A 19,607-nucleotide genomic window follows, 5' to 3' on the forward strand; every position below is an offset into this window, starting at 1 on the left:
CTCTCGTGCACATCACTGGATTACGATGGGGCTCAGGAAACAATTGAAGGGGCTGTTGCAGAGAAGAGGAGGATCTATTGTGGCTGCTCTGTGCAAAACCTCTGCACATAACAGGTGAATATGACGTTTATTTGTAAATAAAGTCTTTAATATCACTTGTAACTCAAGTCCTGAGTGCTTTTCATGGGGAAGGGGCTGCACCAAAATCTTGTGCTTTCATTATATATGATTCCGATATCCACCAGGAATCTACGCTATGGTACTAAATACTTCCCATTTTATATACACAATGAATAATTTCCACGTGCACAGACGCTGCACATTGTAAACACCAATGACTTTCCCCGCCCTTCCCTCACAAGGCGGAAGTGTCCTCCTGTCACCTGAGCGGACGACTTCCGGGTTGCTCCGTGTCACATGACAGCTAGAGCATCTGCAGGATTGAATGCTGCACAACGATTTGATGTAAATCTGTGAAAGCTGGTGTCACCAGACATGGATTTCTGTACCGCTAACTGGTACCCTCTGGGGGACGTGTATTACCGGTCAGTATATGTGGCATTTGTTTAGAGACAACTGAACCTTTGTTACTGAAATACAGCTAGGCGTTTTGTACAGTAAGATACAGGAGTCTGTTTTACACTGCCAAGTGCTGCAGCGAGGCTTGAAGGCTAGGTGGGCATTTGTGGAAATTTTTCATGTTACACTCATATTTAGGGAGAAATATGGTCAGAGTCTACGGCCTCCCTACCTACCAGAATCGTGGGGTACTTCTCCTCATAGTATTTTGTAATCTTTGCAAATGGAATATCTGGGAGTAGCCACAAGTCCTATCTGCAACCACAGCAGAGGGACTCAAAGGAGCACAAGAGTGGCGATGTCTCCACACTCCAAGCACATTGGTTCTTTTCAATGATGTCGCCACATTTGAAGTCCATTGATTACTTCCCTATTGACATCACCACACTTGAACTCCATTAATTACTTCTTCTGGTGACATCACAGTATTTGTAGTCTATTGATTATTTCCTCCGGTGATATCACTGCACTTGTAGACCATTGAGTACTGTCTCTGGTGACATCATTATGTAGCGCTTGGTTGCTACTAGTAACTAACATCCACCATATCACCCCGCTGCCAGACCCCCATCTATCACCTCAGAAACAATGCGCAGTCATTTGCATTGTTTTGTTTTTGTTTATTGGATGCCCATAGAACATGTTGCCATTGTATTTAGTGAACATTGGTAAATTGGTTTAGCCTTGAAGAACTGATGTACTTCTAACATTTACAGTCTCTTCCCCTGCATATCACCATGCAGACTATTGCTCATCCTCCTCTGCATTAACTCCTGCAGACTGTTGCTCCCAGGACTTCTCTCCTCCTGCACAGACTTCCACTGTAAAACTATTAGATCCAGTCCCATCATCTTCATTATGACTAAAGAGACCACTCTGAATAATCCCAGATGCTGGCTGTATTTGCTGAGTGATCACTAGGCCAGAGGTCTCCAGTACCCCTTCCCGGAGGCCTAGTGAATAAACAACTTGTACTAGTTGGTGGACTACTGATCCCAGGTAGCCTGGCTTGCAAATCCTGCACCCTCAGGCCACATCAATTTGACACAATTCCCCACAGCCTCTCCTCTGTTCCAGGACTCCCCATCAATGACTGTGTAAAGATAAGGACTTCATCCATGACCATGCAAGGATGAAGTTCCCTCCCAGACTTCCTGGCATGCCTCAACATCCAGAACTCCACTGTGGTAAACTCGCTGACCTTTTCCTGCCCCAAGTCAGTGATGGAGAACAGCCTCTCTGCTTCAGGACTCATTTATGACCGTGTAAGGATGAAGTAGTTCCCTCACAGCTCTCCCGGGCTCCTCCGTGCTCGGCGCACTCCCCCCCTGATGGGGGCTGCCACTTCCCACGGCCAGCAACTCCTTCCCAGTGAGCTGCTACCTCAGCTTGTATGGGAGGCCCGTCCCCTACCAATACCAAGTGGGGATTGGTCAGGGCTCCTCACATAAGCTTCCTGTCACTCCGGCCCTGCCCCTCTTCCAGGACAATCCATTGAAAGCAAGGGAAGCGCCCAATTACTGAAGCACAGGCGGTCACACCCACTTCCTGCCCCCAGATCAAAACAAGCAGGCCTAGCCTGAAGTATAGGCCTACCTAAATTTACCTGCGCTAACAGTTTTACCTCACAAAAATTCTACACTAGCACCTACCTATAGTAGAGGGTGCTACAAATACATTTGCAGTCAATTGATTTCTTCCTCCAGTGATGTTACTGTACTTGTATTCCATTTATTATTTCCTCTGGTGACGTCACCGCACTTGAAGACCATTGATTACTTAATCTGGTGACATCACCACACTTGCAGTCTATTGATTTTTCTCCTCCAGTGACATCACCACATTTGTAGTCTTATTGATTTGTTCCTTCAGTGATGTCACTGCACTTGTAGTTAATTGATTATTTCCTTCTGTGATGTCATCGCACTCCAAGACCATTGATTACTTTCTCTTGTGACATATCTGCACTTGTAGTTCATTGCTTTCTTTCTCTGGTGACATCACTGCACTTGTCATCCATTGATTTCTTCCTCTAGTAACACCACTGCAGTTTTAGTTCATTGATTTTTTTCCTCTGGTGACATCACCGCACTTGTAGTTCATTGATTACTTTCTCTTGTGATTAATTTCTTTCTGTGACATCACCATTGATTACTTTCTCTTGTAACACTGCTGCACTTGTAGTCCATTGATTTTTTCCTCTAGTGACATCACCACACTTGTAGTTTATTGATTTCTTCCTTCAGTGATGTCATTGCACTTGTAGTCCATTGATTATTTCCTCCGGTGGCATCATCGCACTTGTAGTCCATTGAATTCTTGTGGTGACATCACCAAACTTATAGTTCATTGATTTCTTCCTTCTGTGATATCACTGCACTTGTAGTCTGTGGATTACCTCCCTACCCAGTAATGGTAGGTATGTGCACCCATACAGACATGGAGCTAGGGGAAGACTATTTAGGAGTCTGTACATTGCACCCACGATGAACTGATTGTGGTTGCAATGCTCTGCAGGCTCCAATGCAAAAAACAAATAAATGCACATTTTGTCTTTTCTCAACATGGGTGCATTTTATTAACTTTTACTAAAAGGTGAGATGTGCCTCTAAAATACTCCAGCACATAGGAGAGTCGGACTGTGACTCTTCCACACAACACAGTAGCCTGGCTCTCCAGGGGTGTATCATGCACTCTTCCCCCAACACTGCTCCAGTCAACAGCACCTCTTATGGCGAGAGATCGCTGTTGATTAGAGCAGTATTCAGGGAGTTTGGGGTGGTCCTGCTAAGTGACAGAGATCCGGGCTGCTGCTTTGTTTGAGAGAGCCTCAGTTTGACCCTCCTAAGTGCTGGCAGCATGGGCTGTTGTAAGCTTTGCTGCGGCACCTAGCATTGTTAAAACAAAAAACAAAAGAAAAACCTGCATTCCAGAAATAATGTGGGTTCAAGAGGGCTTAAACCCTTCCATACAGGGCATTTTCACCCCCTTCCTGCCCAGACCAATTTTTAGTTTTCATCGCTGTTGCACTTTGAATGACAATTGCGTGGTCATGCAACACTGTACCCAAATTAAATCTTTATGCTTTTCCCCCCCACAAATTAGAGCTTTCGTTTGTTGGTATATGATCGTCTTTGTGGTTTTTATTTTTTGCGCTATAAACAAAGAGCGACAATAAAAATAAAAAAAACACAATATTTTTTACTTTTTGATTTAATAAATATAAATAAAAAAAAAAATGTTTTTCCTCAGTTTAGACCGATACGTATTCTTCTACATATTTTTGGTAAAAAAAATCGCAATAAGCGTATATTTATTGGTTTGCGCAAAAGTTATAGCGTCTACAAAATAGGTGATAGATTTATGGCATTTTTATATATTTATCTTTTTACTAGTAATGGCGGCAATCTGCGATTTTTATTGTGACCGTGACATTGCGGTGGACACATCGGACACTTTTGACATGTTTTTTGGACCATTCACATTTATACAGTGATTAGTGCTATAAAACTGCACTGATTACTGTGTAAATGTGACTGGTGGGAAAGGGGTTAACACTAGGGGGCGCTGAAGGGGTTAATATGTTCCCTAAAGTGTGTTCTAACTGTAGGGGGGAGGGGACTTACAAGGGGAGGAGACCGATGTGTGTTCCTCTGTACTGGGAACACAGCATCGGTCTCCTCACCTCTGACAGGAGGTGGATCTGTGTGTTTACACTCACAGATGCACACTCCTGCCGTAATCACCGGCAATTGCGGGTGCCCGGCGGACATCGCTCGCCGGGTCACGAGCGGTGCCGCAGGCGCGTGCGCGCGCACCCTAGATTACCGGGAAGAAAGGACGTCATATGACGTCCGCCTGGATCTAGGGAGGGTTCCTGCCGGCGTCATTTTATAATGGCCCGGTAAGGAAGGGGTTAGAGTGGATGTAAACCAAAAAAAAAAAAATAATTTGGATGTCACAATTTTGGGTATAAGATTTCCTATTATCTGTGCCTAGTCTTGCCACACAGAGTTAATCCAGCTCTGAGCAATCCTCTTTTATTGTTCAGTAAAATAAGACGGTTTAAAAAAAAAAAAAACCTTAGTCCGTTCCGCCCCCTTGCTGTGAGTGACAGGTTATTTACATATCTCATGCACTAGCCTGAGACAGAGGCACATCCTGTGTAAAAAGTTCACAATTCACATCCTTCTCCCTTCCAGCTCTCCCAGGATTGGCTGCATTTACTGTGTTTTGACTGGATGTTTCTCATCATGGGGTGTGATCCACTGTTCAGTGTGTCGAGGAAATGCATGTATATTGCAGTGAAAACACAGAACAGAAAGCAGAATATACACAGACAAGTGATCTGATTTAGGTTAGATGTATCTAGTGAGAGCTGATGATTGTTATATTGCAGTGTGTGTGTCTGAGGTCACCTGATCACAGTTGCAACATCAGGTTATTTACATATCTCATGCACTAGCCTGGAGACAGGCATTATTTTTTAAATTCCCACACCCACTCCTTTTCTGAAGTCATGTGGTTACTTTTCTGGATTTTGACTGGATGTTGGGGATCATAGCAGAATTCAGTGTAAGGAATACACAAGAGAAAATGCATGTTGACAAGGGGAGTGTAGAGGTGGTCTACTGGCATCACGACTCCAGACAACAGACCCACCCACAGGATCTTCAGTTTTTCGGGTCTCATAACAGACAGAGGGGAGACATTTGACAGGTAAGGATACATGTAGGAGGCATCTATATCCTTATAGATCAGCACTATGGCAGTAGGATGAGAGTGGCTTTACATCCACTTTAATGTTCTAATCAAATTAATCCATTTTTTTTGCACAAGATAGGTAGTACAGTGAGCCTTATTCAGTTCATGGGTACCCCACCTTTTTAATGGGATCATGCATAAGAGTAATCTGACACAGGTTTGTAATGCATTTCTGAAGAATTTAGAAGGCATTGTTTGAATTGTGAATGGGATCTTTTACAGTTGTATACTTTTTGCAAATGACTCCTATGAGAATGCCAGGTGATGCAGAAACAATGCTTACAGTTACAGGGAGTTTACCTTCATATTACATTTTGATTGTTCAATGATCTTAATGTAAACCTTTACCAAGATTTACACAACGCGTTACAGACACACACATATATATATATATTACATTCACATCAGTCCTTTCCCTCAAGGAGCTTACAAACTAAGGTGTCTTAAGCCCCATACACACGGGCAGAATTTTGGGAGACATTTGCCATTTAACCACTTCCCGACGGCCGTACGACTATTGACGGCCGCAGGGTGGTTCTAAATCTCTGAGCCGCCGTCAATTGACGGCAGCTCATTTCCGCGTTCCCCGCGCGCGCTCCCGAGCGTGCAGCGGGGAACTGCTGTGCTGGCCGTGTCCCTTGGACACAGCCAATCACAGATCGCCGTGAACGGCCAATCGGAGCGGCCGTTTCCTAGGCGATCTGTGCGGCCAATGAGAGATGATCTCATATGTTTACATATGAGATCATCTCTCATTCCCGGCTCTCGCAGACAGCGGTGCTGTCAGGGGAGAGAGGAGACGGATCTGTGTCTCTTGTACATAGAGACACAGATCGGTCACCCCCCCAGTCACCCCCCTTCCCCCACAGTTAGAACACTAATTAGGGAACACACATTTAACCCCTTCCTCACCCCCTAGTGTTAACCCCTTCCCTGCCAGTCACATTTATACAGTAATTAGTGCATATTTATATCACTGATTGCAGTATAAATGTGAATGGCGCCAAAAATGTGTCAAAGTGTCCGATGTGTCCGCCATAATGTCGCAGTCGCAATAAAAATCGCAGATCACCGCCATTGCTAGTAAAAAAAAATAAAAAAAAAATAATTCTGTCCCTTATTTTGTAGGCGCTATAACTTTTGCGCAAACCAGTCGCTTATTGCGATTTTTTTTTTTTTTTTTTTTTTACTAAAAATTTGTAGAATATGTATAGACTGAGGATAAAAAATGATTTTTTTTTAAAAATTGAGCCATTTATTACAGCAACAATTAAAAAATTTTAATTTTTTTTTTTAAATTGTCGCTCTATTTTTGTTTATAGCGCAAAAAATAAAAACCGCAGAGGTGATCAAATACCACCAAAAGAAAGCTCTATTTGTGGGAAAAAAAGGACGTCAATTTTGTTTGGGAGCCACGTCGCACGACCGCGCAATTGTCAGTTAAAGCGACGCAGTGCCGAATCGCAAAAAGTCCTCTGGGCAGGAAGGGGGTTTAAGTGCCCAGTAAGGAAGTGGTTAAAGAAAAAACGGCTGACATTCTACCCGTGTGTATGTTCTGTCGGACGTGCAATGCTGGAAAACCATCAGCCAACCAAATCCCGATCAGCGCTATTGGTGGAGAGCGCTGATTGGAGTGTTCTGGCAGGGGGCCGTCCCCTGTCAAACACTATAGCTCAGCAGGGGGATTGCTGGACTAAGATTGCATGGTTAGTACATTGGCGCTGACCGAAGCTGACAGTTCAGGTTGCATGAAAAAAACCTGTAGTGTGTACTGGCTTAAAGCGGATGTGTCACTAAAAAAAAATATTAAAAGCCAGCAGCTACAAATACTGCAGCTGCTGACTTTTAATATAAGGACACTTACCTGTCCTGGAGTCCAGCGCCGTCCGCAGCAGAGGGCTCGTCTCTGCGCCTCCCCCCGCCATCCTCAGTGAGGGAACCAGGAAGTGAAGCGCTCCGGCTTCACTACCCGGTTCACTACGGCGCATGCGCGAGTTGCGCTGCGCCGCTGATTGGCTCCCGCTGTGCTCTGGGAGCCGAGTGTTCCCAGAGCACAACGGGAGGTGACGTCATGCCCGGAGAAAACCCGAAGCTCTGTGGCCGGAAGTGGGTGCAAATACCAGTCTTTAGACAGGTATCTGCACCCCCCTCCCCCAAGAAAGATGTCAAATGTGACACCGGAGGGGGGGGGGGGGTTCCGATCAGCGCGAGTTCCACTTTAGGGTGGAGCTCCGCTTTAACTCCCTTCATACATACCAAGTGGCGGCGCGGGGCCAATTTAGATAAGGGAGCTGCCATTGCTGATCTGCTTCAGAAATTCTAAAGACTTGCAAATTATTTAATGTAAACAGAATTAGAATGCAGAGCCGTTTATAGCATCTTCATGGGCCCCCTGGAGTCTGGGTCACTGGGCAGCTATCCTTTCTGCTCTTATTATAATTCCCCACTGGCTTTACTCCACTTTTCCTGTGTTCCTCTGTGTTAAAGGGGAGTTCCAGCCTTTTTTTAAATTTATTAAAAGTCAGCAACTACAAAAAGTGCAGCTGCTGGCTTTTAATAAACAGACACTTACCCGCTCCACGGTTCCAGCGATGCGCCGGCCGGTGCTCCGCTTCTCGCCCCCCCTCGCCGGCCGGCGTCTTCATTCCTAGTGTGGGCACCCGGCAGTGACAGCTTTCGGCTTCACAGCCGGGCACCCACTGAGCATGCGCGGGCGGCACTGCGCATGCGCGAGCGGCGCCGTCCGATTGGACAGGCGCTCGCCTACAGGGAGGGGCTGCAATAAGGCGATTAAGCTATTCGCCTTACCAGCCCCTCGGCGGAAGGAGGAAGTGGGACAGGAAGTCCCACTCCTCCTGAAGCCCCCACCCCCCCCCCCCCAAAAAAAAATTACATGCCAAATGTGACATGTAAGGGTGCAAGGAGTGGATTAAGCGGAAGTTCAATTTTTAGGTGGAACTCCGCTTTAAGAGACATTGGCTGCTAAAACTAGGTCATTGGTTGCTTTCATGTCTTGTTTTATTGTGTTGGAGTTGCACAGTGATGTAAATATTAGGATATTAACCACTTAAGACCCGGACCAAAATGCAGGTAAAGGACCAGGCCCTTTTTGCAATTCGGCACTACGTCGCTTTAACTGACAATTGCGTGGTCGTCCGACGTGGCTCCCAAACAAAATTGGCGTCCTTTTTTTCCCACAAATAGAGCTTTCTTTTGGTGGTATTTGATCACCTCTGCAGTTTTTATAAACCTCAGTTTAGGCCGATACGTATTCTACCTATTTTTGGTAAAAAATATCGAAATAAGCGTTTATCGATTTGGTTTGCGCAAAATTTATAGCGTTTACAAAATAGGGGATCGTTTTATTGCATTTTTATTAATTATTTTTTTTACTACTAATGGCGGCGATCAGCATTTTTTTTTTCCAGACTGCGACATTATGGCGGACACTTCGGACAATTTTGACACATTTTTGGGACCATTATCATTTTCACAGCAAAAAATGCATTAAAAATGCATTGTTTACTGTGAAAATGACAATTGCAGTTTGGGAGTTAACCACAAAAGGGCGCTGAAGAGGTTAAGTGTGACCTCATCTGTGTTTCTAACTGTAGGGGGTGTGGCTGAAGGTGTGACGTCATTGATTGTGGTTCCCTATATTAGGGAACACACGATCGATGACCGCGCCACAGTGAAGAACGGGGAAGCTGTGTTTACACACAGCTCTCCCCTTTTTCAGCTCCGGGGACCGATCGCGGGGCTCCAGCGGCGATCGGGTCCGCGGTCACGGAGCTTCGGACCGGGTCGCAGGCGCGCGCCCGTAACCCATGGCTGGGCATTTAACAATCACGTACAGATACGTGATTGTGCCCAGCCGTGCCATTCTGCCGACGTATATCGGCGTTAGGCGGTCCTTAAGTGGTTAATATGTATTTATTTGAGGTACTTGTATAGCGCTGGCAATTTACACAGTGCTTTACACATAGACAGTATATTGTACATTCACAACAGTTCGGCCCTCAGGTGATTTGAACATGAGCTCATTAACCTACTGACATGTCTTTGGAGTACTCGAAGGAAACCCGCACAGGGAGAACATACAAACTCCTTGCAGGTAGTGTCATGGTTGGGATTCAAACCAATAATCCTATTGCTGCCAGACAGAGGTGCTAATCACTAAGCCACTGTGCTACCCTTATTTCATGTATGACTTTAAAAAAAAAAAATTTATTATTTCACTTGCACGTGATTTTGTATTTTAAAGCGGAGGTTCACCTGAAATTTTTTTTTTAAAAAGCCAACAGCTACAAATACTGCAGCTGCTAACTTAAAAAAAATGGACACTTACCTGTCCAGGTCGCCCACTACGTCGGCAGCCGCAGCTGAGCTACCTCTCGGCTCTTGGCTTCCCCCGCCACCATCCTCGGTCAGGGAATCGCGAAGTCAAGCGCTGCGGCTTCGCTGCCTGGTTCCCTACTGCGCATGTGTGAGTTGCGCTACGCCGTTCCCACTGGTCCCCACTGTGTTCTGGGAGCCGTGTGTTCTCCAGAGCACAATGGGGGGGGGGGGGGGTTTGATGCGGTGGGGCGCCGGAGTCTATACCAGGAAGTGGTGCAAATACCTGTTTTATACAGGTATCTGCACCCCTTCCCCCCCTCAAAGGTGTCAAATGTGACACCGGAGGGGGGGGGGGGGGAGGCTTCCGAAAAGCATAGGTTCATTTTTGGGTGAACCTCCGCTTTAAGTGAATTTATTGGGTGAAGATTTTCAACACTTTTAGTAAATCAGAACAAAGTACAGTTAGGTCCATAATATATATTTGGGCACAATTTTCATACTTTTGGCTCTGTATGTCACCAGATTAAAATGAAAACAAAACAATCCAAATGAATTTGAAGTGCAGCCTTTCAGCTTTAATTCAAGTGGTTGAACATAAATATCAAGTACAAATTTTAGGAACGGCAACCATTTTTATACACAGTCCCCCCCCCCCCCATTTTCAGGGGCTCAAATGACTGGTCAAATGAATATAATCATTTAAATGTTCATCTTTAACCACTTGCTTACTGGGCACTTAAACACCCCTCCTGCCCAGAGCAATTTTCAGCTTTCAGCGCTGTCACACTTTGAATGACAATTACTCAGTCATGCAACACTGTACCCAAATTATTTTTTTGTCTTTTTTTTCCCACAAATAGAGCTTTCTTTTGGTGGTATTTGATCACCTCTGGGTTTTTTATTTTTTGCGCTATTAATGAAAAAGACCGAAAATTTGGAAAAAAAATGATTTTTTCTTAGTTTCTGTGATAACATTTTGCAAATTATTAATATTTCTTCATAAATTTTGGCCACAATTTATACTGCTACATGTCTTTGATAAAAATAACCCCAAATTTTTGGAAATTATTTGGTCTGTGTGAAAGTTTTAGAGTCTACAAGCTATAGTGCAAATCATAAAAAATTGTCACATCTGATCACACCTGATGTACTGAAGGCCTATCTCATTTCTTGGGACCCTAACAAGCCAGGAAAGTACAAATGCCCCCAAAATAACCCCTTTTTGGAAAGTAGACATTCCAAGGTATTTATTAAGAGGCATGGTGAGTTATTTGAAGTTGTGTTTTTTTCCCACAATACTTTGCAAAATTAAGATTTTTATTTTTCATTTAAATTTTTTTTCAAAATTGTCATTGTAATAGCTTATTTCTCTCACATGGCATGTGCATACCACAAATGACACCCCAAAATACATTCTGCTACTCCTCCTGAGTAAAACGATACCCCATGTGTGAGACTTTTTCACTGCCTGGCCACATACAGAGGCCCAACATGCAGGAAGCGCCATCAGGGGTTTTAGGAGCATAAATTGCACATCTAACTAGTTGACTACCTATTACACTTTTGAAGGCCCTGGAACACCAGGACAATGGAATTACCAACAAAGTGACCCCATTTTGGAAATCTAATACCCCAACGTATAATCTATGAGGCATAATGAGTCTTTTGAACGGTTTATTTTTTTCCAGCAGTTTTTGGAAAATGTGGAAAAAAAATGAAAACGCATTTTTTTTACACAAAGTTGTCCATTGATAAGATATTTCCAACACATAGCATGTACATACCACAAATGACACCCCAAAATACATTCTGCTACTCCTCCTGAGTAAAACGATACCCCATGTGTGAGACTTTTTCACTGCCTGGCCACATACGGAGGCCCAACATGCAGGAAGCGCCATCAGGGGTTTTAGGAGCATACATTGCACATCTAACTAGTTGACTACCTATTACACTTTTGAAGGCCCTGGAACACCAGGACAATGGAATTACCCACAAAATGACCCCATTTTGGAAAGCGAACACCCCAACGTATAATCTATGAGGCATAATGAGTCTTTTGAATGGTTCATTTTTTTTCCAGAAGTTTTTGGAACATGTGGAAGAAAAATGAAAACGCATTTTTTTTACAAAAAGTTGTATGTTTCTAAGATATTTCCAACACATAGCATTTAGATAGCAAAAATTACACCCCAAAATACATTCTGCTACTCCTCCTGAGTACAACAATACCACGTGTGAGACTTCTACATAGCCTGACCACATACAGAGATCCAACATGCAAGGAACACCGTCAGGTGTTCCAGAGACACATAGTATGCACATACCAAGAATTACACCTCAAAATACATTATGCTGAGCAAAGCGTAAACAAAAGATTACCTGTGGTAATAGTAGCGCAGTTCTACAGCAGGATAGCACTGGTCCAGGCAGCAGGCAGGGACTTGGTCAGCAACGTCCAGGCAGGGATACTGTCCCGTCAGGGTTAGTGCAGGTGGTCAGTTTATGCAACAGGCAGAGGCATGATGGCATAGGTCCTACAGGCAGCAGGCAGAAGTAGGGCCTCGTTCAGGACAGAATGGGGACAGGGGTAGAGGCTTCTCCCACCCAAATCTCTTTGAAGCCTCCGGGCAACCAGACCCTAATCTAGGATGAGAAAACAAAAAAGTTTTCTTCATCCAGAAAAACTTTTCTGGCGCTCCTCACATATGTGAGACCCCTGTGTTCCCACTAGTTCAGTAGCAGGGTACAAGATCAGTCCATGAGGCAGGCAAAAACATGGTCAAACAGTCCGAGGTCAGTTCCAGATCAGGCAGAGGCAGTACAGAATCGTTAGGCAGAAGAATGGTCGAAAAAACAGTCCAGGGTCAATTCCAAATCGGGCAGAGGCATTACAAAATCGTTAGGCAGAATCGTGGTCAAAAAACAAGCCGGGGTCAGTTACAGAGCAGGCGGTGGCATAAGGGGTGTGAAGGTGTGTGAAGGCAGGAACGGAGGATTAATACTTTAGTTTGGTGTGGTAACGGCGAAAACAGTCAATTATACAGAGGCCTGGTTGGGAAGGACAATCCACACAATGGAAAGATGTGTCTCGTCTGACTCCATCACTGGCGCATACCTTGCATTTTTTTTTTACGTCGTCGGCCTGTTTCTGTGGGAGGGATTTTATCGGGAAAATGACGTTCGGCGAGACGACTTAAAACATCAGATCGGATGGTTTGGGGTGGGCCGTTCGGGAAAATAAGGGCAGTGATAAGGTCCTCTTGGTAGCCAAGGAACTGTTTGGGGTTTTGGGTGGAGTTGCTGTAAATTACATAAGAATTGTATATGGCCAATTGAAAAAAATAAATGGCAACTTTTTTGTACCAATGGTACGTTCTTCTTGTAGCAAGATGGGGTTCAAGCATCTGGTCGTTGAAGTCGACCCCCCCCATAAACAAATTATAGTCCTGGATGCAAGTGGGCTTTCGGATGGTGGTGCCACGCCTTCTGCGGGTTTCAACGACGGTATCATTATGGATGGAAGATAGCATGTACACGTCTCTTCTGTCCTTCCACTTCACCGCCAGAACCGCATTGTTACGCAGACTTGCTGATTCTCCTCTTTTCAGCTTTGTATTCACCAGGCTTTGAGGAAAGCCTTTCCTGTTGTTTCGGATGGTGCCACAAGCCGGGGTCTGCTTCCGGTGCAGGTTGTGGAACAGGGGAAGAGAGGTGTAGAAATTATCTACGTATAGATGATAGCCTTTTTCCAATAGGGGGTTAATGAGTTCCCAAACAATTTTGCCACTTGATCCCAAGTAGTCTGGGCAATTAGGGGGATTGAGCTGGGTGTCCTTGCCTTCGTATACTCTGTAGGCATACAGGTATCCTGTGACTCGGTCACACAATTTGTAGACCTTCACGCCATAGCGGGCTCTTTTGCTGGGGATGAATTGCTTTATTTGTAGTCTGCCACTAAATTTAACAAGCGACTCATCCACACAGATGTGTTGGTCCGGGGTATATAATTGGGGGAATTTTTCTGAAAAATAATTCAGTAAGGGCCGAATTTTGAAAAGTCTGTCATGTTCTGCATGATTTCGGGGATGGCTCTGGGTATTGTCGTTGAAATGTAGGAATCTCATTATGGCAAAGTATCGGGATCTGGGCATTACGCTGGAGAAGATGGGCATGTGGTAGATCGGGTTTTTGGACCAAAAGGCACGGTAAGTGTTTTTTGGGTTGAGTCCCATACAAAATGTTAGGCCTAAAAAATTTTTAAACTCCTCCACCGTAAGGTCTCTCCACTGGAAGGGACGGGCATGGTATGACGTGGGATTATTTTCAATAAATTGCTGTGCAAATAGGTTGCACTGGGCCACAATTTCGGATAGCATGTCCTCTGTAAACATGAGGTTAAAATAATTGATTGGTGAAAAATTCTCTGTGTCCACTTGGATTCCTGGCTGGGCCGTGAAAGGGGGAATGTTGGCTTCTCCTGAATTAGGAGGAAGCCACAAGGGGTTCTGAAGGGCATAGGGAAGGCTGGCATGGGTCCTGGAAGTTTGTTGCCGAGGCACTGCGGTGCTGGCGGATGGCCCTGCAGTGCTGGCGGATGGCCCTGCAGTGCTGGCGGATGGCCCTGCAGTGCTGGCGGATGGCACTGCGGTGCTGGTGGATGGCACTGCCTCCTCACTAGAACGCCTTCGTTTAGCCGGCCGGCTATCTTCCTCCTCTGAGTCACTCAGTGTTCCGCTACTGAGGGCGGGCTCATAATTGACGTCCAACTCAGAATTTGAATTTGAAAGGGACTCTGAATGAGAGAGCTCCCCGTTGCTCTCGTCGGGGGCAGAAATGATTTGGAATGCCTCCTGAAGGGAATAGGACCTTTTGGACATGGTTGCTGATGCAACTGCACAGGTGTGTGCTAAGCCTTCACTGATGGGCACTGATGAGGTGGAGAAGATCGGCACTGATGAGGTGGAGCAGATGGGCACTGATTGGCGGAGCAGATGGGCACTGATGAGACGGCACAGATGTGCACTGATAATGCTGCACAGATGTGCACTTATAATGCTACACAGATGGGCACTGATTGGCACAGGTGGGCACTGAGGTGGCACTGATGTGGCGGCACAGGTGGGCACTGATGTGGCGGCACAGGTGGGCACTGATGTGGCGGCACAGGTGGGCACTGATGTGGCGGCACAGGTGGGCACTGATGTGGCGGCACAGGTGGGCACTGATGTGGCGGCACAGGTGGGCACTGATGTGGCGGCACAGGTGGGCACTGATTGGCAGCACAGGTAGGCACTGATAATGCTGCACAGATGTGCACTAATAATGCTGAACAGATGTGCACTGATAATGCTGCACAAATGGGCACTGATTGGCACAGGTGGGCACTGATGTGGCGGCACAGGTGGGCACTGATGTGGCGGCACAGGTGGGCACTGATGTGGCGGCACAGGTGGGCACTGATGTGGCGGCACAGGTGGGCACTGATTGGCAGCACAGGTAGGCACTGATAATGCTGCACAGATGTGCACTAATAATGCTGAACAGATGTGCACTGATAATGCTGCACAAATGGGCACTGATTGGCACAGGTGGGCACTGATGTGGCGGCACAGGTGGGCACTGATGTGGCGGCACAGGTGGGCACTGATGTGGCGGCACAGGTGGGCACTGATGTGGCGGCACAGGTGGGCACTGATGTGGCGGCACAGGTGGGCACTGATGTGGCGGCACAGATGTGCACTGATGTGGCGGCACAGGTGGGCACTGATGTGGCGGCACAGGTGGGCACTGATGTGGCGGCACAGGTGGGCACTGATGTGGCGGCACAGGTGGGCACTGATGTGGCGGCACAGGTGGGCACTGATGTGGCGGCACAGGTGGGCACTGATGTGGCGGCACAGGTGGGCACTGATTGGCGGCACAGGTAGCAACTGATTGGCGGCACAGGTGGGCACTGATTGGCACTGATGAGGTGGCAAAGGGATGGCACTGTATGTTCAACACGGATGGCACTGGGATGGCACTGGGATGGGCACTGGGATGGGCACTATAAACGGGCACTTTTCACAGTAATTCACAGTAATCACAGTAATCAGACCTTCTCTCTCCTCACACGCGCTGTCTGTGTGAGGAGGGAGAGGCGGCAATGAGAGATGATCTCATATGTTTACATTTGAGATCATCTCTCATTGGCCACACAGATCGCATCGCAAACGGCCACTCTGATTGGCCGTTTGCGGCGATCTGTAATTGGCTGTGTCCAGGGGACACGGCCAACACAGAATTTCCCCGCAGCGCGCTCGGGGAACGAACAAAGAGGAGGACGTCAAATGACGTCCTCTTGGATTTTGAGGTCCGCGCTGAAGCCGTCATTCGGCTATAGCGCAGGCCTGAAGAGGTTAATATTTTGTTGGGAATGAATGCCTGAAATCTGGAACCCATGGACATTATCAAATACTGGGTTTCCTCCTTTCTGATGATTAGTTAGGCTCTATTTGCAGTAGGGGTGCAACGGATCAAAAAACTCATGGTTCGGATCGTTCCTCGGATCAGAGTCATGGATCGGATTATTTTTTGGATCAGCAAAAAAAAATAAAAAATCAAATGCCGCCATCTTGCTATACCCCACACTCCTGCACAGTAATGATAGCGTGAGAAGGTGCAAGCGGACATCTTGTTACACCCACCGGAGTTTTATATTTCACAGTTAATTTCAACACAAAACTGAGATTTTATGCTTAAATACAGTATTTGTAAATCCGACGGACTGTTTAAATGTGAAAATCAGAGGTGTTCTGTCACATTAGCAACCATGGAAGGTCAGCAGGTTTGCTGCTGCTTTTAAAAGTTAACATCTAAACTAGGGTTGTCCCGATACCGATTCCGAGTATTTGCGGGAGTACTTGTACTCCCGCAAATACCCCCGATGCCTGGCCGAATACTCACCCGCCGCTACGCCGCATCCCCGCTGCCGCCGCTGCCGCCGCTTGGTTAATACGAGCGGGGAACATTACAGCTTTCATTTGAATAGCTGTAGTGTTTCCCGCCGCGCCGCGTATAGACACTTCCCCTTGCTCGGGTGAACTGTCCAATCCCGAGCAAGGGGGAGTGTCTATACGCAGCGTGGCGCGAAACACTACAGCTATTCAAATGAAAGCTGTAATGTTCCCCACCCGTATTAACCAAGTGGCGGCGCGGCAGCATGTAGGTAAGGGGGACATGGCTTCATATTTGGGGGGGACATGGCTGCATATGGGGGGGACATGGCTGCATATGGGGGGGACATGGCTGGATATGGGGGGGACATGGCTGGATATGGGGGGGACATGGCTGGATATGGGGGGGACATGGCTGGATATGGGGGGACATGGCTGCATCTGTGGGGGGACATGGCTGCATCTGTCTTGGGACATGGCTGCATTTGGGGACACATTTAAAAAAAAGTATCGTTATTCGGTATCGGCGAGTACTTGAAAAAAAGTATCGGTACTTGTACTCAGTCCTATAAAAGTGGTATCGGGACAACCCTAATCTAAACAGTCCGTCGGATTTCCAAATACTGTATTTAATAAATACAGTATTTGGAAATCCGACTGACTGCAAAGGGGTGGGTGGCTATTCTTTAGAGCTGTAATTCCTAAACCCTTCCTCCGATTTGGATGTACATACCCTTAAATTAAACCCGAGAGTGTGCACTTTTAGCCCATATCTATTATATAACTATAGCTTGAATATGTATTGGTAAATACCTGAAAAAAATTAAACTGTTCTTGTGCCAAAGTGCTCATTTATACTTGCTTCGGCTTCAACAGACATTAACGGCTAGTTTGCACTTCCTTCAAAACAAGGCTTCAGGCAGGCTTTGTTAAAGCTCTCTGGACTCTAGTCAAAGCTCCTGTCGCCCAATATAATAGTTTGCTTACAGTTCTGTTTACACCTTGCTTTTGCTTCAAAAATTATACCCCATGTAGCTTTAGTAGTGCTTCAAAGTGTCTTCAAAGCCTCCATAGAAGTCTATGACAAAGCCTCATTGAAGCTCCACCAAAGCCTCATTGAAGCTCCACAAGCAAAAGCAAGGTGTAAACAGGACTGTAAGCTAACCATTTTATTTAGTGACGGGAGCTTTGACTGGCATTCAGAGAGCTTTAACAAAGTGTGTCCGAAGCCATGTTTTGAAGCACGTGTAAACTAGCTCTAACTGTATCTCCTAAGTGGGTCCCATGTCAGAGGTTTTACCCTTTGTGTCTTTCAATATACTTTAATGCCACTGACTTAATGGGATAGTGTTTAGTCCTATAGCCTAAGATTCAAATATAAATACTATGCACAACTGTTAAACTAGCTTTATAACCTGACAGAACTACCTTTTTAAAATGTAAAGGTTGAAAATATAAATTGTTCTTAGAATATTGGTAATTTGAATGTATTGTTTGTTTTTTGCCTGCAGTAAGTTTGAATTGTATCAAATGGAATGGAATGTCAGAGAAGAATTTAAAGATTGTCTTGTGGCAGTTGGTCCATATGGAGGATCAATAGGTATATATATATATATTTCTTACTTTTGATATACGGAGAGGGGAAAAAAGTATTTGATCCCCCTTCTGATTTTGTATGTTTGCCCACTGACAAATTATCAGTCTATTATTTTAGTGGTAATTTATTTTAACAGCGAGAGACAGAATAACAACAAAAAATGCATAAAAATGCATAAAAATAAAAAAAAACATATAAATTGATATGCATTATAATGAGTGAAATAAATATTTGATCCCCTATCAGCAAGATTTCTGTCTCCCAGATGATCTGAGATTGGGGCACTCTCTAAAGCAGGGGTCTTCAAACTACGGCCCTCCAGGTGTTCAGGAACTACAGTTCCCATCATGCCTAGTCATGTCTGTGAATGTCAGAGTTTTGCAATGCCTCATGGGATTTGTAGTTCCGCAACAGCTGGAGGGCCGTAGTTTGAGGATCCCTTCTCTAAAGGCTGGGTATACACTGATACGACACGACAGATGTACCACTATCATCCCACTTTGCCCTGCTACATCTGTCCTACATCGGTCCCACATTGGTCCTACTTCCATCCGACTTGAATGAACAAGATAAGATTTTGCTCCTACTTTGAGATAGTACGACTTGTCCTTTGACCAATCAAATCAATCCAAGAGTGACATAAATTCCTTTTAGGCTGTGTTCACACTGGTACGACACAACAGTCATATTACTTTGGATCCCACTTTGCCCTGCGACTTGTATCCGACTTTAATGAACAGGGATCCGTCTTTGATCCCCAACAATACCGGGCACTGTGTCTGGTATGAATCTTTAGGAAGATCTCCACGCCAAATAAAAAAAAAACGGCATGGGTTCCCTCTTTGGTCTGGTATGGATTTTATGGGGAAGCCCCTACGCCCAAAAAAACGGCATGGGGTCCCCCCAGGGGCGTACCTAGTGTATTTGGCACCCGGGGGAAGATCATATATCTGGCACCCCCCACCCTCAAATGTAAAAACACCCCACTGTGCCCCCTGCATACCTCTGCATCCTTAAATATCTCTGTCACTATCATGTACATTACACAGCACCCTGCACCTCTAGACCCCTTTACATTACACAGCACCTCTAGACCCCTTTACATTACACAGCACCCTACACCCCTTTACATTACACAGCACCCTGCACCTCTAGACCCCTTTACACTACACAGCACCTCCAGACCCCTTTACATTACACAGCACCCTGGACTCCTTTACATTACACAGCACCCTGAACCCCTTTACATTACACAGCACCCCACACCTCTGGACCCCTTTACATTACACAGCACCCACAGGTTTTTGACTGCCTCAAAGCTAAGTGGGGGGGTCTTCCATGCTCTCGCAAATTGTCAACCGAGCTGCAGTAAAAAGATGCTGGACACAGTA

General features: G+C 45.7%; 1 protein-coding gene across 3 annotated transcripts in view; it reads left to right on the top strand.

Moving 5' to 3' along the window:
• Window positions 1-369: 369 nt before the first annotated feature.
• Window positions 370-19,607, top strand: part of VPS16 (VPS16 core subunit of CORVET and HOPS complexes) — a 216,037-nt gene continuing 196,799 nt past the window's right edge. The window contains exons 1-2 of one of the 3 annotated variants that reach the window (XM_040357101.1): window positions 370-545; window positions 18,131-18,219. In XM_040357101.1, the coding sequence (XP_040213035.1) occupies window positions 496-545; window positions 18,131-18,219 (139 nt within the window). In that variant the 5' untranslated portion in view covers window positions 370-495. The remainder of the gene's footprint in view (window positions 546-18,130; window positions 18,220-19,607) is intronic. The other 2 variants (XM_040357099.1, XM_040357100.1) reach the window with 2 other exon arrangements.

The sequence above is a fragment of the Rana temporaria genome, chromosome 6 (assembly GCF_905171775.1).
Source record: "Rana temporaria chromosome 6, aRanTem1.1, whole genome shotgun sequence".
NCBI lineage: Eukaryota > Metazoa > Chordata > Amphibia > Anura > Ranidae > Rana > Rana temporaria.